The following is a 21,760-nucleotide window of genomic DNA, read 5'->3' on the forward strand; positions in this document are numbered from 1 at the left end:
GTAACCGCGCGTTGTAAATGCGCGTCGTCTATAGACGACGCGCAAAAGCGCGTCGTCTCTCTTTATGACAGGGCCTTCCTTGACACGCATTTGCGCGTCGTCTGAGCGTTTTACGACGCGCAATGAGCGTCGTAAAAGGCCTTTTTTCTAGTAGTGACTCTTCCCTATTCTATTTCACGAGGCAACTTCTTTCTCCCTCCCAACCATCTTCGACAACCTGCTACCCTCCGTTATTGCTTTAGCCACCGCCCGGTCACCACCTCCACCTTCACCACAGTTGTCGCCTGCGCTGCCCTCCACCCCCCTCAAACTCGTCGACAACAACATCAGGTAATAGCTCTCTGAAACCTATTTGTGTATCTAAAATTGATTATAGGGTTAATTTCTGAAACCAATTTCTGAAATCGATTTCTAGGGTTTATTTCTGAAACCTATTTGTGCATCAAATAATGGTTCTCGGTGTGCTCTTGTTGTTGGGCTTTTATGTTTTTTTATTATGATGTTCTTTTCGGTATTAATCTTTTTTCATCTGATGTATTGAAGATTTGAAGTCAGCTCTAGTATTTATTATAGGTAGATTTGTGTTCTTTTGCAGTTTGATCAGTTTTTTTCCTCATAAACTTGATTGGTTTTCCTGTATTTGAAATTAGAAGCTAGTTATCCATGGTTATTCATCGTTACCATCATTGCTTTTGTTATTAAAGGAAGATAATCCACTTCCAAGAGCAATCAACAGTTAAAAAGATATTGGGACTATACTACAATGACTTCAAATGATAATGGTGGAGTTGGAGAAGAAAAATCAAACTGATGTAGAGTCAAATCTATTGTGAATCTTCATTGACATTTTTGTCCCTGGTGTATATTTGAAGGTTATGGGGATATCACTCATCTGTAACACACAAAAACATGGTTGTATACATGTAATGTGACTCATATAAGCATATAGCTCAGGTTATTTTTGTAAGCTTGTTTAAGAGGGTGTTTATAGTTATATACTTCTATTGATTTGTAGTAATGTGATTTTAATTTGTTATAGCAATGTTATCCAAAACAAAGCAATTTTGATTGCTATAGTTGATAGATTTTTGTCTAATTTTGATTTAAGTTTAATTTGCATTTTATATGGTGTTTGTATATATTTTTTTGTTATTATTCAAGAAATTAGTTCGTTATTTTATAAACAAAAATATTGAATTCAACAAAAAGTAATACATAAAGGTAAAATGATCATTTTTATAATTCAACACAACAATTAAGAGGTTCTAACCAAATATCATGTTTAAAATTCACATCTTAAAAGTTCAGACCCTCTTAGAAATTCAGATTCTGCCAAACAGCCCTAAATAGCACACAAAATGGATGGCAAGGGGCAGCACCACTCCTTAGCTAAGTATTAACCAAGACACCATGACATGATAGTAAACAAAAAGTATTGTATTGCCAAAAAAAACAAATTATAAGTTGCATAAGAACATAAAGCTATACAATTTCCACTTAAATTAAAAATGAAATAACACAAACAAACTATAATATGACAACTAAATGTTCTTCCATGGCTACATCTTGGCGACATTGGATTCAGTTTGAGGTTTTGCCTCTACAGTGTAATCAGTTTGGCTTCTGTAAGATTCAATATGATATTTGTATACATCAATATTGAATTTAAACAGCTCGAATAAAGGAATTTACAAGCATCTTCATGTATTAACTTCAGAATCGATTCATCAACAAGCATATGCCAAAGGAGAAACCTTTCTTCCATCCATCAAGCAATTCAGCCATTTCCCCCCATTTTCTGTTGTCATTTGATCCAAAGATTCAACTCCAATCAGCAGGATAGAAAGACTAGTTCTCAAGATTTTATAACTGTACACATCAGGTTTCATTAAAGCAAAATGGAATTATCAAAAGCCTACTTTCAACTCACATAATGCAACCCATCAAGCAAATGCTTGTATGTCTTTTCATTCATAAAACTATCTTTCTTCCTGAATTCTTCAAGAATATCAAAAGCATCATCAACCCTACCTTCCCTACATAACCCTTCAAGAAGAGTCTTATACGTCAACAAATCAGGTGCCATTGAATTATCCAGCATATCATTGATGACACGAATTGAATCTTTGAACCTTTGTTCCATTGCAAGGCTACAGATTAGAATCATAAAAGTGCTCCCTTTTGGCAACAACCCCTTTTCCCTCATCTCTTTAAAAAACCCTAAACCCTCATCCACTCTCCCCTTTTCGCATAAACCATGAATCAAATAACAATATGTATACAGATTCGGTTGGTTTCCATACAATGTCATCTCACGAAAAACCCTAATTGCTTGTTCAAGTTCGTGACATTTAGCGTGTGCTTTGATGATCATATTCATTGCAAACGTATCAGGAATCACCCCTGAAGCTTTCATTTGTTTCGATAACGATTTAACTCCACGTAAGTACACATGACACACATTCACGTTATTGAATCTTCTGAGAAGAGAATCTAATAAAAGTTTATACGTTTCTAGATTCGGTTTTGTGTCTTCGTGATTCAACATTTTTTTGTAAACATCAAACGCGCGATTGAATAAAAACTTACGACCACAGCAGAATTTGATAACGGAATTATAGAGAGGAACGCTTCCAGAGCACGCGCCTGCAACAATTTCTTCAACTAGGGTTTCGGCGTGATAGTAACGCTTACCGGAAACCGCGATTTGAACCATGGTGAGGTAGGTGGTGCTATTGTGCTTGTAGCCACGTTGTTGTCCGGTCCACCGGAAGATATCGAAAGCTAGGTCTGCGTCGGATTGGGCACGCAAGGCTTCGTCCACGTCGTATGGGGTGAATCCGGGTTTGAGCTTTTCGAGCCATGTCTCGAATTGCTTCTCTAGTGGAATTCTCGTTCTGAGGTTGAAGCTTTGCGGTGGTGATGGAAGAGGCACGGTGGAAGTAGGGTTTGGGGCCCCAACAACGGCGGCTGTGGAGATTGATCGGAGATAGAGAAATGCCGTTGCAGTGGAGGCGAGAGAGCGTTGCTGTAAGATTGGTCTCGCCATTGTAAGAATTTGCAGCGAATTTGGGAGTTTTTATGTTCCAAAATTTAAACCTGTTTTTGGGCTTACTGAGCTTATCATTCTCTTAGATTGGGCCAACCTAATTTATTTGATTCAAAATCATTAATCATTGGCCCACGATAGTGTTTCGAAAATAAATATTGAAATATGAAAATTAAAATAACTTTAAGCTAAAATTCCACACAATGTCACCGGGAAAAGCTCAAATCATTGAGCTAAAATTTTCCACGAAAATTCATGGGATTTACAATGGGTTTGAATCGACTCCTTTTCTTTTTTTTTTAATGAAATAATTTATAAGGTTAAATTATTTAGTAACTTTCATGGAAAATTGACATCCGACAGATTCTTTCATTATTTTTCATTTTGCATTTATCCACTAGACCGATTATAGATAAAATATGACACATAACTTTAAGTATTTAAACCCTTTACTATTTCAATAAGTTTTTGCATTTTTTAAAGATTGTCCCAATTACTTACTAAACTATAACATTTAGCTAATACCATTGGAATGTGATGGTTGAGAGTAAAGTCCCTCATGTTTACATAGCAAAATAATATTGTTAGTGTTGTATAATTAACCTATCATATAGAGATTGGGGTTGGTTGATATAAGACATGTAGATGGTGCATTTTACAATTTTTTTATAACATTTAATTCTTTATAAGTTTTGTCCACTTTAGCAATTATAATTCATAACACTTTATTTTATGCCTTTTTTATATTTAGATATAATTTTTTACTATTTTTTGATTATTTTAATCTGTTTAGTTAAATATACAAAATAGATTTGAATATATTTTATAAAAGTTTCATAGTAATTGTCAAAATTTTCAAAATGATATAACTAATCAAATTAAATAATTTACCATAGCAAACTATTTTTTTATTAAAATATTAATATCAATTAATATTACTTTAAAAAAATATGATTTAGACTTAAAAATTAAAAGTTATATATGGGATAAGAGTTTATATACATATAAGAAAAATAAACATAAATAAGTTAATTTCTAAAAAAGAGTTATGAGAAAGTTAACAATTAGAAATGATTTATAAAAGTAGTTTTTTTGATAAATAAATATTAGTGAAAATTTTGTCATTACAAAATATTTGAAAATTAAGTTAACCATCATCGTAACAAGCTTCTTCCTAAGATGCCAGGGTTAAGTTAACGAAAAATGATTAAGTTTGTTAGAATGTGGGGGTCCAAATCCATGCTCACCCACAAAAGACCAAAACAACAATTTCATGGTTTGAATTGCTCATAATATCGATGTTTTGATGAGTTTATTAGTATTTTAAAAGATAAAATGAATAAAAGATTGATAAACGCAATTGAAATCCGTGTGGGTGGCATCAAATTAACCTACTCGTTTTATTTTTCTATTGTTTGGATCACATCCCTTAATAATTTATGGTTTAATCTAGTCATATTATAATCTTCATTAGTTGGAATAATATTACATATAAGAATTATATAATTTCTCTTGACTTTGACTCTTTCACGCGTACATTTGTTTATCGTCTCAGTAGTTTTGAAACTTTGCCATCTTTGTCCAATCTGCAAAGGTAATTTTAATTCCCGATCCGTTCGTCCCCAATTAATTGTCCATTTTTTACTTTTGAAGTCTTTTTTTCTTTAACTTTGACTTAAAATATTTTTATTTGTGTTATATATTACTTGATGAAACTTATAATAATGAAAAGACATTTAAAATACAATCCATTCATATATTTTGTATTAGGTATTATCTATCAAAAAGAAAAATGTTTAAGATCAAAGTTGAAGAATAAAGACTAGAAAAGGCAAATATGGACAATTAATTTGGAACGGAGGTAGTATTTTTTTTTTTTTACCGTTTTATGCAAACTAGTCGATAAGTATTTTTAAATTGTAATTACATTATTTCAAGATAACATATTTTTAATTAAGTTGTTTTATGCGAATAGTTATATATGTATTCTATTCATGTAAGTAATTATGATTGAATTGCAAGGTAAACTTCACTTCTTATGGGCATTCTCTTCAACAGAATTTCCCAAAACTAAAAGTTATACTAATAAACTTTCTTGTTTCTTTGTAAATTTTCTGATAGTTACTGAACGTGAAAATACTGATATACAAAATGTGTAAGCAACGCCTTCCTCCTAAATCCTTATAATATTCCCATGGATACATCATCAACCTCATATTCAACTTTCAAATCCCATTAAACAATTTCTTCAATTAATAACCCGTCTTTAGTCAACCACAAATCCAACCAATGCCTTCAAGATTCCTTAAAAACCAGACTCCAAACTTTCTTCATCTAAACTGTTCTTCTTCTTCTTCTTCTTCTCTCTGTTTTTCAAGCTTTCATCAATGGGGATCTGTTTCCTCATCAACATCATCTTCTCCACCATAACCCTGATGTCAAACCTCCTTTCTCGTTTGCTCTTCAACGTCACTGCCTACCTCCTCGTAATAGCAATCCAAGGTTTAAAAGTCCCCGGAGAAGCACTGCAGGCTGGAATGGAGCAGATCTCCGGTCTGATCAAATCCTGTGTTGAGTACCTTTTTGGGATTATTATGGAGGTGATGAGTGAGATTGTTGGGTTAGCTTTTGATTTAGTGAAAGAAGTTGTTTTTGGTTCGGTGACAGCCACTGGGGCGGCGGCCGGAGGGTTGGTGGAGAAGATGAGGTCGGGGTTTGCTCTGGTGGTGGAAGATATTCCGGCGGTGATGGAGGGTGCGATGGAGATGGTTACTACAATGGTGACGGATTTATGGAATAATTATATTGAAGCTCAGAGTTATGTTACAGAGAACGCTTGAGTTTTGGTAAGAAACTAAGAATTAATATATTTTTTTAAACCATCGGGTTTTTTTTTTTTGGGTGTAAATAAATCTTTGTTTTGTTATTTCTGTTAATTTCAAACGAATTCAAAATATATTTAACGTAACAATTTGTGTATTTGTACATAATTTTTATTATTTAGCATAACAACCTTATTATTATTTTATGTAATCTTTTACCATTTTAGGTAAATTTTACATCAAATAGTGAAAAATAGCAAGTCTATTACATAAAATGGTGGTTTTCAATGGACTAAAAAGTCGATCATAAACTATTGATGCCTTTTGGCCACTAATTTCTATGTTTTTTCCTGTTCTTCTGTTATTTAAGATTTTTTATTTTTATTTTTATTTATTATTATTATTATTATTATTAGTTTGTGATGTAGAATGGCAGATTTTTAAAGTTCGGAACAAATTGTACCTTCATGTATGTTTGTGTATATGTTTGTGTATGCATCGACTTAACTCGGCATTAAACATGCCCCATCGCTTCAATTAAAAGCTAATAGTTGAATTAAACACGTAATATAGGCTTATATTAATTATACAAAGTTAAATCAAACCTAATTGTATATGTATTAGTTTAATCAGTTTCTTAATCAAACCTAACTATATGTGTATTAGTTTAAGCAGTTTTTAGATGATGAAATAATAAAGAATGAATGATCAGTTAAATTTAAATGAATAAAAGATAAGATGCATTTTATTATCTATACATTTTAAGTCCATCTTATTTGTGGTACCGTTTGCCATATATCATATATGTCTTAATGCGAGGAGTTGATAAAAATTCTAAGATTCATCATATTGACAAAAACATTATGGACAACCTTTGTATTTAACTAGCACAATCTTACTTTGTTACAGTTATGTATGTATAATAAATAAAATATAATTTAAATCGAACCAGGTTTAATTATACATAACAATATATTTTTTTTCTTTTTGAACACGAATATAAAAATAACAAAATTTGCCATATCTGTAAAAAAACGATATGTAAATACAAATAAATAGGTGGGAAAAATTGTGTAGAAAGCAAAATTTGTATTAAAAAAAGTGTAAAACATAAGTTGCAAAAAAAAATCTACCAAACAAAGTAAAAAAAATGGAAAATCAATATTGTAAAAGAAGTTGGAAAAGTTGTGAAAAGATTTTGCATCAAACCCATTAAAGAAATTGAAATGCCGTTCAAATTTGTAAAAGAAAAAATTGGATGTAGCAAATATTAGAAAAGGAAAACTTGACCAAAATTATAAAAAGAAAAAACTTAATGGAGCAAAAGATAAAAATGGAAAATATACTACTCTTGTAATCAAAACAAATGATGAACAAATACAAAAAAAGGCTACTTCCCTACTTGGAAGATTCAAAATCACCAAATATTCGGGAGATTCTTTATAATTGTTTTTGCAGGTCTTATTATAACTGATTTATCTGGAAATTACCTCACACCTTCTTTATCCAAACAATTAGGAACCAAAAGACTAAAGTTGTGTTTAATTAGCCGTTTATTGGAAATTTTTTTAAGAAAAAATAATAAATTTGAAAACGCATTTCATTCGTCTATTTTTCTAAATTTTTCATAGAAAATGAAAATTTTCCGTTTTCTAAAATTACAAAGAAATTGGAATTTTTGGAAAACAATGATCATTGTTTTCCATATTTTTCTAATTCCAATTTTTTTCTAAAATATAAACACACACTCACTCTAACCCCACAAATCTCTACCTACCCTCACCTTAACAATCCCAACACGCCACACCCCTACCTACCTACACCCACCCACTCTCAAGCCCAACCACACCCCCACAAAGAAACATCCCCCCCATGAGGTTCTAGAGTTCTAACATTTAAATTTCTCTTACATTCTACGTTCCTGAAACGGAGAATAGGATGCCTTAAAGGTAAATAAGAAAGATCATAAATAAAAAAGAAGGAAAATTGTTGCCTAGCCTGTCGAGATGCTTCCTTGCAGAACCCGGCTGTAACTCAATAGAGTGAGTAGGAAACCTTGTAAATGCGAGCGAACTGAGGACGGGTTTTTGGAGTTAGCTCACCCTCGCGGGATCACACACACACCCAACCCTGCAAACACCACAACCACTCCCACAAACACACGCATACATACCCAACACCACTACAATAATCACCGACCTACCATCACCATCACCACCACCACCAATGTTGTTGCCGCCATCACCACGACCACTGTCGCTACCACACAGTCGCCGCCACCCCCACCCTCCCACCGCAACCATTTTCTAAAAATGAAAACCGATAGAAAAATACACATTTAAACATGTTTTCTAATTGTCTAAAATTGTAAATGAAAAATGAATAAGTTCAAACTAAACGTGTTTTCTAAATTTTCCAATGAAAACTGAAAACGGAAAAGAAAATGGAAAACGAAAAACGAAAATTGTTTTTGCGTAACTAAACGCAACTTAAGGTTGCGTTTAGTTATGGAAAAATGGGTCGTTTTCTGAAAAAAAAAAAATACAAGAAAGATGAAAATTTTCCATATTTTTCTAAAATATAAACACACCCCCACTCTCATCTCTACCTACCCCCATCTTAATACCCCCAACCCACCACATCTCTACCTACCCACTCCTAAGCCCCTCCCCCCCCCCCTCACACACACACACACACCCACAAACACACATACCCATCCTACCCCACCCCACCCACACCCATACAAACACACACACACAAATCCAAACCCACCACCCCCACAAACACACAACCACCCCCACAAACATACACACACACACACTCACAAACACACACCCATCCCTACCCTCACAAACACACATAGACACACACAACCCCCCCCCCACACACACCCACACCCACACCCACCCCGCCCCCACAAACACATACACACACACCTATCCACCCAACACCACTACAATAATCATAGACCTACCAGCATCATCATCACCACCACTACCTCGTCACCAGCACCAGCACCATTGTCGCCATCATCACCACCACTACCATAATTGTCGTCGTCGCCACCACCACCGCCTGTCATCACCATCATCGCCACCGACCCGCTACCGCTACTGTCAGCGCCCCCAACCCCACCCTATGTAACGCCCGTAGATCAGGGCTAGTCAATTTAGAGACGATAGGCGTCAAAAATGACTTTTTGATAGAAGATTATTTAGAAGGATTAATCTTAACCAATTTTTAGCATATGTCACAAGGTTTCCATGCATATAAAGAACGCCAAAATCCGAGTTATAACGAAGAAGTTATGACCTGTCGAAGTTTCACGACAGAACCGGCACGACACAGCGCGGCGTAAAAAGTAAATTTACGTCTGAGTGACATTATCCTTAGCAATCTAAATGAAAGTCGTTGAATACGTTAAACCATGAGCGTGCATAAAAAGAACGCCCAAATCTAACTTCGTATGAGGAAGTTATGATTTTTCGAAGTTTCGACTTAGCGGTATGCAGCCCGAATGCTCGATTTGAGACCGAGCGGTTTTTAGCCGAAACAATCTAAATAAGAATTGAAGATCTCATTAATTGTATTAAAACGATAAAAAGATAGGCGAAAACGGACGTCGGATGAAGAAGTTATGATTTTATAACGGAGTTTTCCTGTCCCGGCCTAATAAAAATAAATAATAAAAATAAAGTCAAAATTAGCCGACGGAGTCTAAACGAAAGTTGTAGAAAGTAGTCTCACCTACGCGGGGATATAAAGAACGTCGAAAACGGAGTTCGTATGAGGAAGATATGAATTTTTGAAGTTTATTAAATATTTTCGATATTTAATTTAAATATATATTGGCCGATATTATCCATGGGGGGGAGTCAGCGACCTTATCGTCGTTACGCCCCGCGTAACTAGGATTTACGCCCTGCGTAAATCGACCTTCCAGCCCCTATAAAAGGGTGTCGAGGGCAGCCGAGTAGTTTGCTCATTTCTTCCCTTTTTCTCGTGTTTTTGCATCGTTTTTCGTGCAAGAATTATCCCGAAGCCCCGGTATCATTCCCGAGCCCCGAAGCAAGTCCCGAGGCCCCGAAGATCCCGAGAAGTGAAATTCCCGAGCCGAAGCTCTGCCCGCGAGGAGTCCGGTTTTTGTGAAGATCTTCCAGATCTGCCGAAGAATACTACTTCTACAAGCCCTAGTGGTGTTCGATCATCTTCTGATCAAGTGAGTGTGTAGTTACTTTCTTCTAACACATAAATATTAAGTATTTTCTATAAAATACATGCTATGTGTATAATATAAAGTTGTTTATATGTGTGGGTGTATAGTCTCTTTCATAAACACGGGTATAATACAAGTATTGTTTGAATGTATTAAGTATATGTTTGGGAGAGTGTGTGGTTACTTTCTTCTAACACATAAATATGAAGTATTTGTTATAAAATACGTGTTATGTGTTTATATATTGTTGTTTATTTGAGATGAGTATGGAATGAATGCTTTATATAGTTTTTAAATGAGTTAAACTGTATATGTATTTTATATCTACAAATATGTTGGGTAGAACATAGGTAGATGAGATAGTTGGTATGTGATAAAATGATGAGGTATGAAAGATGATTAAGAATGATATTGGTAGATACACCAATTAAAGAATGTCATAAAACTAGCAGATGCGCTTGAGAATAATATCGGTAGATGCACCAAGTAGTGAATGTCGTGATCTTGGCAGATGCGCCAAATAGAGATTGTCATAATAATAGCAGATGCGCTTATAGGATAATCTTGGCAGATGCGCTTGTAAGATAATGTCGGCAGATGCGCCTAAAAGAGAATGTCATAACCTGGCAGTCGCGCCTCATAGTGTATGACGTAATCCTGACAGAGGCGCTTAAAGGATAATGTTGGCAGATGCGCCTTATGTAGCAATGAAAGTTTGTGCTAATTTCTTAGGTCAATCCTTAGGAATGAATGAATGACGGGTAGTTGAATTCCTAGGGTAAAATCCTAAGAAAGATAATAGGGATGAGTAATTGAGTTGATTGTTTGATGGTTGAATATAATAATTATATTATTGTGGGTTGAAAACCCTATATGCTCACCAGGCTCCCAAGTCTGACCCACTCAGTTTTCTTTGCATTACAGGTAATGGCACAAGAGTATAAGTTGGTGGACTTGACGAGGGATTTTGGAGTATAGGCCAGTAGTTATGAATAACTGTTGTAAGGTCTATTTTGTTCTGTTTATGCTTTTGGTCTGTATTGAACATGACATCCCGTGATTTTGTTATATAATGAAAATACATTTCTTTAAGGAAATGCTTTGATAATTTTTATCATATTTTGTTCTGGGAACAAATTCCGCAACTGTTTTCTTTAAAAGATTACTCTGATTTTATAAAACAAAACATAAACAAATCAGTCTTTTCTGGCCGTGAAAATGGGGATGTCACACCCTACAACCGCTTTCATTTTCTAAAAATGAAAACTGATAGAAAATGGGCCGTTTCCGGAAAAAAAATTCCAAGAAAATGAGAATTTTGAAAACTCGTTTAGTTCGTCAATTTTTCTATATTTTTCATGGAAAATGAAAATTTTTCGTTTTCTAAAATTACAAAGAAGTTTGAAATTTAATCATTGTTTTCCATATTTTTCGAATTCTAAATTTTTTTTAAAAATATAAACACACCCACTCCCACCTCTACCTACCTTCACCTTAGCACCCCCAACTACCACACTCCTACTTACCCACACTCACCAACTCCCAAGCTCACCCCTACACACACACACATACACCCAACACCACTATCACAGTCGCCGACCTACTATCACCATAACCACCACCACTACCCCATCACCAACATCACAACCGTCGCCGCCGCCATCATCACCACCGTCGCAACGACCACCGCTACCGCCGTTACCGTTGTTTAAAAATAAAACCGATAGAAATATACACATCTAAACCCATTTTCTAAATTTCTAAAATTGAAAATAAAAAATGAATAAGTTTTAACTAAACGCATTTTCTAAATTTTCCAATGAAAACGAAAAACGAAACCTAATGGAAAAACGAAACCTAATGGAAAAACGAAAAACAGAAAATGAAAGTTGTTTTTACGTAACTAAACGCAACCTAAGTATGTTTGTATGCTTTAAAACGGAAAACTTTGTTTATAACCTAACATAAGCCTAGGGTTGTTTCTAAAACCTAATTTATGAACAAGCGCAATGATAATATGACCACAATTGTATGATATTTATAAAACAAATGATAGAACTTAGAAGGAATAAAAACAAAATGGGTACTTGGAATATTTGCGCCATGCCTTCTTTACCTAAACAGTCACAAACCAGTAGGCAAAGTATACTTTTAAGTTTTAAAACAGAAAACTATGTGATAAAACATGAAATACAACGCAAGATAGAAAACCTCATATATGTACAAGCGCATGACAATATGGCAACAATTGTATTATATTTATAAACCAAACGATAAAAGGAATAAAAACAGAAAGGGTACTTGGAATATTTGAACTCATCACCTCTTCTTTACCTAAACCGTCACAAACCAGTACTTGTATTTTTTAAAAGGGAAAACATTTTTATAACCTAAAAGAGGACGCATGATAGACTAATTTGTCTAAAATATAAAATCTTGACATAATAGATATTTTGATTACAATTTTTTTTTATTTTTTATTTTTTATTTTAAACAAATACTAACAATAATAATACAAGTATCTTGGTCTCATAATAATTGGGTAAAAGGAATGTAAGGTGTCAACAACAGAAAATATTTTCGAAGATAACATCTCCTACATGAAAAGAAACAATGTGTACGAAAGTATAAACTCAAGATTTTTCCAACATCAACATTTCATTCATTATGAAACAGTTGGTTTACATCGAACAAATACAAAGAAAAATCTCACTACAATCACACTCATCTCTCAGACATATATGAAACCTAATCTATTTTGTAAAACAAAATAAACTGATACTTTTGGTATGAACCCTAATCTGGAGAGGATAAACGAAAGAGAAGAACTAGAAAATATCTATCTAAAACCTACTGCAATGAACTCAGTCTTCACAATATATAGTCGGAGCAACACAAACCCACGGACTACCCATGGACCCAAATCAGGTTAAATGACCCGCGTGCCTTCTTTACCTGCAATCTTAAAAAATACACAAACACCCCTATACTAATGGAAAACAACAAATATAACATTTAACTACAAATAATAAGTTTGTATATAAAGATATCTTTCAACACAATGCCTACTCCGAGTGATCTCTTGCAAAAAGAAACGACAACTCATAGAAAAGAAATAACGAGTAGTGTGTAACAAAAGAAAAAGAGACATATACATAAACAAGACTAGACTGAAAATAAAAAGAAACATGAATGAGAAAGTATACACAGACTAATACACAAACAACAGAAGTCGATGTTGGTAATAAGTAAGAAGCACATATTTGACAACTCTTAAATCGCTTTATTAATTTTTTTTCTAAATAATATAATGTTCTAATCATATTTAATTGTGTTAATTATAATAAATATCGAATAAAAAAGGATTTTAGAGTCAACTCAAACAACCCAACTTGTTTAGACTCGTATTCAAAATTTCTCATTTTGAATATTAATTACACAATTCGTCCTCCCCGGCCAATTTATTACCTTTACATACTGTTTAAACAACAAAAACAAAAAAAGATATGCATTATGAATTTATGATAAGAAATACAGTCGCGATGTCATATTTTTGTTTAGAAAATACATCACAATCAAGAATTTGACATAGTGAAGTTACATATTGGTTTCCTTAGCTTCATCGTCATGAAACTTCACTCCAACAACACGCACACGCATAAGGCTATTTCAATTTATGTATTTATTACAATAAGTTTTTGATGTATATAAAATACAAGATAAGTAATCTTTAATTAAGCTTTCTAGCCGGGAAGTGAAAAAAAAATGGGAATGTGTGTGTGTGTGTGGTGTGTGTGTGTGTGTGTGTGGGGGGGGGGGGGGGGGGGGGAGAGAGAGAGAGAGAGAGAGAGAGAGAGAGAGAGAGGGAGGGAGGGGGTTGTTACTCTTTGAAAGTTGATAATTGAGGTTTTTTTTTTTTTTCTTTTTTTTGAATGGGTAGGTTAGTGGTTATAAGTTGTTCACACAGGGTTAATTCTATACCTCCAATCTAAGAGGCAAAGCCTCTACCAATTGTGCTAGTTCCACACCGATCATTGAAAATTGGGAGATTGAAAGTATATTTAATATCGATTTTTGGAGCTCTAGTGTGACATTCTTAAATTTTGTTCCAATTTTTTTTGAAAAAATTATGTTTTTAAAAACCAATTTTTTTTATGAATATTTTCTATGGAAAATCACATATAATTTAAAACATAAAAACTAGCACCAAATGTTTAATTTTAAATACTCCAAGGGATTTCTCAATCAATAATCATCACATAATAAAATCACAGCCCAAACTATAAGACTAAATAAGTAAATAAAAATGTCTCCAATTCATTCAACCGTTAAAAAAAAAAAGTATCCAATTCATTTAGGAAGTGTTGTGTCTCTAACTATTAGTGCCCTAATATATCATACTGTAAAGCTTGATGAGACACATATGTTTAACTCCAACATATCATATATAGATAATACAACAACACAACATTCGACAACGAACAACAGCAACCAGATAAAACACTAAGTACATCAGTGACCACACGCCTTCAGGGGAATGCTCCACATGTGATAGGCCAATATGTGGGAAGAGTAACAACATAGGGGAATCCATACGTATACGACTAACGTTTGTAACTCCACCTAACGCCTATGGATAGCTAGCCCGCTAGTGTCCACTGACCCATCTAGAATGATCGGTGGTAGTCATCGTACTCTTTTGATGGAAAAGAGCAACACAAACAATAATAACTAGGGATGAGAATAATGACAACCAAATAAAACACTAAGTACATCAGTGACCACACGTGTTCAGGGAATGCTCCACACGCGATAGGTCAATATGTGGGAAGAGTAACAACATAGGGGAATCCGTATGTATACCATTAACGATTGTAAGTCCACTTAACACCTATGGATAGCTAGCCCACTAGTGTCCACTGACCCGTCTAGAATAATCGGTGGTAGTCTTCGTACTCTCTTGACGACAAAGAACAACATCAACAATAATAACTAGGGATGAGCGTGAGACGAAACTGGTACCGACGTACCGTTCCCGATTTTCCGAAAACTGAATTTCATCGAAATTCAATCCCGAGTACCGAACCGAATTAACATTAACGGTACCGATACCAGGAATTGTACCTATACCAACGATATCGAATCCCGAATTTCATGATTTTAGAGTACCGAGTATCATCCTATATTTTTAATTCGGTACCGGTTCTGATACGAAATCGGGATTTAATACAAATTGTTCATCCCTAATAATAAAAACACCTAATTGGTCATGATCACTCACAACGAAATCTCATACATTCCCAATATAAGATAACTAAATGCACAACTAATACTAAGCATGGCAATAACAACATGCAACATCAATAACATTAATATACAATAAAGAACAACCTAACATTGCAACTAGATAATATAACGGCAAATACATCAAACACAATCAATGACATGCAATATCAACAATATCAACATAGCACGCATAATTAGTTGTATAGGAATGCATGCTTAGGAAATAACTATGTTCTCACTTCTATATCAACTCAACAATCCACACTAAATCTAAAATCCTCACAAGAAACATGTCGCTCCTCGACGTCATCCTTGCACATTAGATCCTCTTATGAGACCAGTTATATAAAAGCTCCTCTACGTCACCCTTGCACATCAGATCCTCTTATAAGCCGAGTTATATAAAATGGCTATGTGGTCTAATTGTAATTTACTATATTTCTAAAATTTAATCAAAGTATCCATCAATAAATATATATATATATATATATATATATATATATATATATATATATATATATATATATATATATATATATATATATATAATCCATCTCAGAACTAGGATTATAACATGTCTCAATTCAATTTGTTCACCGGCATATTTATATACTTCTAGAAAATATATATTAACCCTTATTGCTACGATGACACATGTATAAAATATAATACATAAATAAATTATTACAAAATTGCTAAGTTCAATACTCTTATTATTATATTGAGAAGACGATTTATGTCGATTTTGAAATAAGTAGTCCCAAACACCATCCTATATACATGTTAGAAGCCCAAACACCATCCTATATACATGTTAGAAGGCTAGGACAATTTTGGTCCATTTAGATTTTTTTTAATAATAATAATGATTTTAAAATATAAAAAATGATTAAAAGTGTTAAAAAGATGATTTGGATGAATTTGATATTTTGATTTTTTAAGAAAGTAAATATGATATTTTAAATTAGACCAACAAATATGATATTTTGACATTTATTAGATATATATACAATATTCTTCCTTTAAAATAAGTCATCTCAACACGATGCTATATAAGTATATATACATATTAGATCTGAATTTATAAAGCGTTATTGTTGGAAGTTTAATGATTTACATTTAAAAAATTAGAGAGAATAGTTTGGCTATATCCTTAAAGAAGATCTATCGAAAAAGTAGAGAATATAAGGGGGTGTTTGGATAAATAGTTTTTTAGCTTATTAGCTTATTGTTTATTTGCTTATTGCAGTGGGAATAAGCATTTTTTTAAAAATGTGTTTGGATTAGCTTATTGCGGTGGGAATAAGCAATAAGCAATAAGCATTTTAAGTGTTTGGCAAATAAAACAGTTTATATGAGTAAAATGACTAATAAGCAATAAGCATTCCCCCTCTTGTTTATTAAAATCAGCTTATTTTGTTTATTCCTATCACAATAAACTGATTTTTAAAGACTCTTATCCAAACACTTAAATTTGCTTATTGCAGTGGGATTAAGCAATAAACAGCCTATTTTTTCCCTATCCAAACACCTCCTAAGATAGGTTTTTTTTTTTCATATAATCCTAATCGCTATAAAGTATTAGAAATAAGTTGCATACTTAAAACCGAGTTCCAAATAGTTCAAACGCACCTCATGATTTTAGGACACAACTGAGTCAATTTTGAGATAACATGTACTTCGGATAAGTTATTAATTATGTTTGTATGAAGTGTTACTAGTATTTATTTATTTTGTATTTGCAGGATGCACTATTCATTGTTGAGTTGGTGGGAATTATATACATATATTTTGAAAAAAAAAAAGCAATTCCGTAAGTTGGGGACAAATCAATGTGTGGTTTTATGGTCCGACTGTATATATGTTCACTGGTTGGTTATAAACAAAAACAAAAACAAAAATGCTACAGAAACGTCTTAATAAGACAAGACAAAGTCAACGACAGTGACCCTGGTGCTGCTGGAAATGAGAGGACATGGTCAAGAAATTAGGCTGCAGCGATGCCATTCTGAATCCACCAGATTCACCACCTCCCATTCCCATTGTAGAGTGAGGAATTCCACTGCTGTGAAAAAAATTAAAAATAAAAACATATCATAAAAAACTTTATATAATTACCAACAAAAAAAGAGTTTCCATCTTTTCAAGGAAGAAACCTGAATGCTAATGACAAGGAAGATTCCACTGGTGGGTGATCAGGGGGGAAAAGAGACCAAAAAACTGAATTAAAAAAAAAAACAAAAAAGAGCAGCCATTGTTATTTTCTTATTTCAGATTATATAATATAGATTGAGTTGTTATGAAATAAAAACGTACCAGCATATTGTGATTCATCCTCATAATCTGAGCAGAACAGAAGATCCTGCAAAAATAAAAAAGGAACAAAATTTAGAAGGAAAAGAAAAAGTAGATTGTGTTTCAAAAATCTTACAACATACTAATCATTTAATCATCATACTAGTAATAAACTATACGAACTCACTTGTTTTGTGCTTCGAGTCTTGTGGACCATTTCTGTGTAAAAAAAATAAAACAATTTCAAGGGAACTTGTGAAATTCATAAATATTGGAAAAAGGGTAAAGTTTGTTACCGATATTGGAAACACTAGGGTTGACTGCCAGGGTCAAACCTAGAAAACAATCCTCTGCTGTACTTTTACGGCTGAAATCCCACAGATTTAATTCAAGATTTGGTTGTGATCCTGTACAATCATCATTACATATTTACCATCATCATTCATATTACAATAATTAATGCCTTTCATTAATATGTTTCAAAAAATACACACCTGTGTTGTCCGTCTTCAGCTGATGTGGATCGCCAAGTGGACGCGGGACCCACGTGTTAGCCTATAGAAAATTATGTCACATAGTAAAACCAATAGAGTCTAAAAGAACAAAGACTTTTACGAATAATATGAACAAAAAAGCATTACATAGAAAAACGGATGTTGTAAGCACTGCTCTGCTGTCGGCCTCCTTAGTGGGTCCCACGAGCACAATTGCTACATCACAAAAATAACAAAATCAAAAACAGGACAAGACTCAGTTCTTCATCTCTCGTTTGTGCAAAAGACGTAAATGCCCTCTTCTTATCCTCATCAAAGAAAAAAAAAACTTCAAAATTCTACTTACCTTGATCAAATTAATAGCTTCGGAGCTTGCATTTGGGATAAGGTCAGCAAGATTTGCAGGCATAATCTACAAAGGGAAAAGACGTAAATACCCTCCTCCTTATCCACAGTTACAAAAATATTCAAAACCAGACTCACCATTGAATAACTGATATTCATTAACCTTGCAACATTCCTTGCTTCCGGAAAAAGGGTCCAATCAGGTGTGCCAAGAACACAGCATATCTTGTACAACTGATCTATTTCACTGTCCAATCATAAAAACAAATATCTCTCATCATCTTTTAATAACCTTATCTTCAGAAAAAGGGAAAAAAACATGGTGTACATATAATAAAAAGTTTCTTAAAAGAAAAAAAAAAAAGTGAAAAGTTCATATGAAAAGCAACCTTTCCCCAGGAAACAACGGGCACAAAGTGAAAAGTTCAGCAAGTATTGCACCAACTGCCCACATATCTACAAACCAATCCCATTTAATCTTAATTATGGAGAAATCATGGATGGGATGGGACCCACAAAATATAAAAAATAACATTGTTGAAAAAAGTTATATAAAAGAATGACATAATACTACCTATGGCAGGAGTGTATGAAGAAGATTGCAACAGGACTTCTGGTGCTCGATACCTTGTTCACATAACAAAATATTATTTAAAAAAAAAAAAAAAAACTTTCTAAGAAAAAAAAAATTTTAAAAATTAAGTACTCACCAGCGAGTAGAAACATAATCAGTAAAAGGAGGTTCAGATGACACTTCTCTAGCCAGGCCAAAATCAGCAATCTTTATAGTATTGTTTGTCACCAATAAATTCTCTAATAAATGAAAAAAATTAACAAATTATTATATTATAATTAACAATCTGAAAAAGATTAAAAAAAAAATCCCATGTGTAAATTTGTATACCAGGTTTTAGGTCCCGATGAAAATATTCACTTCTATGCATATGTACAAGTCCTTGAAGAAGCTGAGTCATCAAACCCCTAACCTCTTCCTCTGTGAATGGCCTTTCGCGTTCCCTCATTATGTCGTACAAATTATGTTCCTAAATAAAAACATTACAAAAAAATATTTATAATCATCTTAATAGATTAATAATCCATATGAAGTCATGAACTATGAATATATAAGTATACCATGTATTCAAATATGAAGAATAGCTCGTTATTCTCTCTCACAATCTCCTTCAGCTTTATGATGTTTGGATGATTCAATTTCCGGAGGGACTGTGTATTCAAAACAAGAAAGTTATTAACAATTTATATTTTATATAATTTGTGAAAACAGAAGATTTGATGAAAAAGAAGCATGAAATACCTTAACTTCGCGTAAATTCATACATTCTTCCCAAACATAATACTTTCTCTTCATCTTCTTGACTGCAACCTGTGATATGTAATGATGTATGATAAATTGTAAACTAATATGGAGTTTTTTTTGTTAAAAAATTATCTTTTTTTTTTTGTGATTGAAAGAACTAACAATTTCAGATGTCTCAAGGTTGATGGCTTTATATACAGTTCCACAAGTTCCATCTCCAATCTCTTCTACACTTTTATATCTGAAAACAATTATTCATCAGAAAACATCAAAAAAGAAAACCAGAGGAATGAAAGCGTCAACAATGAAAATATAAAGTGATTTACCTTTCCATTATTGACACTGAAGCAAGTAATTAATGAATTTGTCAATGGACTTCCGAGGTCCAAAAAGAGGCTTCTACACTGTTAAAACAGTGTTCTTCGGTTGCTTGTAGACTACCATTAGTTATTAGGTGTAAAAAACTATGAAAAGTGTCGTAGAAACCCCATTTTTTACTGTTAGGATGATTAAGCATCAACTCGAAAGCAATCAACATGCTTAGATGCAGCCTCTACAAGCTGCAACCAACTGTTATCATCTAAAAGTCGCTGCTTTTATCTACAATTTGTATAATTCTGATCTAGTTACAGTAGAGTAATGATTCGACAGACTTGAAAAGGTTCGTTCATGTCAACCAGTATGATCTACGTTTTGTTCATACGCTTCCTATCTGCAAAATCACAAAACAGAAAACTGTGAGAGAATTTGATTTGGAACGTGGAAATTTATAAGGAATCCCCAATTTGAAAAGATAACATAAAAAACTTGAGTAGTCGTGAAGTAATTGCCAAGAAATTCAAATACACAACAAACTGTTCATTCGAGAATAATATCTGATAGCAAAAACTATTTCATACAATTAGTTTCACACAGAGAGAAATATCTACAAGTAAAAACTAAAATATTAATCGCATACTATGAACATGATAGTTTCACCAAAATTTTTGGAGGAAAAACAAAATTGAACATTCACAAAACCAACAAGAAAAAGGTCGATTGAGAGGCTCAAACCAAAATTAATTATCACTAATTTTTTTATATAATAGAATGCAAATGAGAATTTAACCTCTAATCACTTCTTGTAAGAACTGGATCGAAAATTGGGGAAAATGCGAATTGAATAGAGAGCCAACTCACCATCAACGAAAACCCCAAGATCTCGAAGAAAAAGTTAGAGAAAACTCAGAATTCAGATCAGCAATGCAAGAACATATTCGTTGAAATTACAAAGAGAAGATAGAAAGGATTAATGGTGTTGGTATATAACAGCCAAATCCGCAGAAGAAGCGAAGGAGATGAACCCAAAGAAATTAAATAATAATATTTGCAGAAATGCTTACATTTCGCCCACTTTAACTATTGATGTAAAGCCAAACACCCCCTTTATATTTCATTGTGACAAATTCGTCCCTAAACTTGTTGAGTTTTCTAGCCTGAATTGCTTGGTATCCGGTTATCATGTGCATGGCACATGTATGTTTATGGCCATATTTGAAATTATAACATGGGGATCATACATCAAATTTTCCATTCCCAACTTGTTAACATTTCGAATAATTGTAACTTTATTTAATTTAAATACAATATTAAAAATTCTTATTTACAAGGTATCTTCACACAGATTAAAAAAATAAGACAAATGAGTTTTTGTTTCTAATAGTTATATTTAGCTTTGTTGCCAAACAATATTGTTATTTATCAAATAAAAGATAAATTAAAAAAATAATTATATAGTTTTTTATCTCTTAAAATTAAGCATGTTAAACAAAGAAAATGTAAAAGTATAATTATAATAAAATTAAAAATACAATGACTAGATAGTAGAGAGTTAATCTCGAAAATAATGGGTCAAAAAAGTTCAAAAAGATGAATCTTGCGGTAAAGTTGCTATAA

The 21,760-nt window shown here is 33.1% G+C and overlaps 3 protein-coding genes across 5 annotated transcripts; all 3 read right to left on the bottom strand.

Moving 5' to 3' along the window:
• Positions 1-1,416: 1,416 nt before the first annotated feature.
• LOC111907637 (pentatricopeptide repeat-containing protein At3g25210, mitochondrial) lies at positions 1,417-3,082 on the bottom strand. The gene has a single exon (XM_042897504.2). The coding sequence runs from the start codon at positions 3,047-3,049 to the stop codon at positions 1,922-1,924; it is 1,128 nt and encodes a 375-aa protein (XP_042753438.1). The 5' UTR covers positions 3,050-3,082; the 3' UTR covers positions 1,417-1,921.
• Positions 3,083-7,784: 4,702 nt separating this feature from the next.
• LOC111907616 (putative glycine-rich cell wall structural protein 1) lies at positions 7,785-14,122 on the bottom strand. The gene is made up of 6 exons (XM_023903408.1): positions 14,069-14,122; positions 13,556-13,564; positions 11,698-11,826; positions 8,846-9,007; positions 8,045-8,177; positions 7,785-7,813 (listed from the first exon to the last, which is right to left on the bottom strand). The coding sequence occupies exons 1-6, from the start codon at positions 14,120-14,122 to the stop codon at positions 7,785-7,787; spliced, it is 516 nt and encodes a 171-aa protein (XP_023759176.1).
• A 3,069-nt stretch (positions 14,123-17,191) lies between these two features.
• LOC111907638 (serine/threonine-protein kinase MHK) lies at positions 17,192-21,162 on the bottom strand. Of its 3 annotated transcripts, none has more exons than XM_042897031.2 (18): positions 21,005-21,162; positions 20,152-20,537; positions 19,988-20,066; positions 19,823-19,891; positions 19,642-19,731; positions 19,412-19,550; positions 19,218-19,320; positions 19,082-19,134; positions 18,897-18,963; positions 18,646-18,754; positions 18,509-18,574; positions 18,310-18,378; positions 18,163-18,223; positions 17,965-18,075; positions 17,856-17,887; positions 17,690-17,735; positions 17,530-17,593; positions 17,192-17,435 (listed from the first exon to the last, which is right to left on the bottom strand). In XM_042897031.2, exons 2-18 carry the CDS (start codon positions 20,157-20,159, stop codon positions 17,309-17,311), a joined length of 1,293 nt encoding a protein of 430 aa, XP_042752965.1. In that variant the 5' UTR covers positions 20,160-20,537; positions 21,005-21,162; the 3' UTR covers positions 17,192-17,308. The 3 variants fall into 3 exon arrangements, with proteins under 3 accessions (XP_042752965.1, XP_023759201.1, XP_023759200.1); XM_023903433.3 differs by having other exon boundaries at positions 17,192-17,438; XM_023903432.3 differs by having other exon boundaries at positions 17,192-17,438; positions 20,934-21,143.
• Between the last annotated feature and the right edge of the window lie 598 nt (positions 21,163-21,760).

Source organism: Lactuca sativa, chromosome 8, assembly GCF_002870075.4.
Source record: "Lactuca sativa cultivar Salinas chromosome 8, Lsat_Salinas_v11, whole genome shotgun sequence".
Taxonomy (NCBI): domain Eukaryota; kingdom Viridiplantae; phylum Streptophyta; class Magnoliopsida; order Asterales; family Asteraceae; genus Lactuca; species Lactuca sativa.

Bases quoted from the DNA above. Each gene is read 5' to 3' on its own strand.
- LOC111907637 (XM_042897504.2), bottom strand. From the start codon at position 3,049: ATGGCGAGACCAATCTTACAGCAACGCTCTCTCGCCTCCACTGCAACG.
- LOC111907616 (XM_023903408.1), bottom strand. From the start codon at position 14,122: ATGATCGGTGTGGAACTAGCACAATTGGTAGAGGCTTTGCCTCTTAGA. The intron at 9,008-11,697 runs GTGATAGTAGGT...GGCGTTACATAG, and splicing joins GGGTAGTGGTGGTGGTTATG to GGTGGGGTTGGGGGCGCTGA. The intron at 8,178-8,845 runs GTAGGTCTATGA...TTTCATTTTTAG, and splicing joins TGGTGGTGATGATGATGCTG to AAAATGGTTGCGGTGGGAGG.
- LOC111907638 (XM_023903433.3), bottom strand. The intron at 19,321-19,411 runs GTATACAAATTT...TTCATTTATTAG, and splicing joins TCATCGGGACCTAAAACCTG to AGAATTTATTGGTGACAAAC. The intron at 18,964-19,081 runs GTAGTATTATGT...ATTGGTTTGTAG, and splicing joins TTCATACACTCCTGCCATAG to ATATGTGGGCAGTTGGTGCA.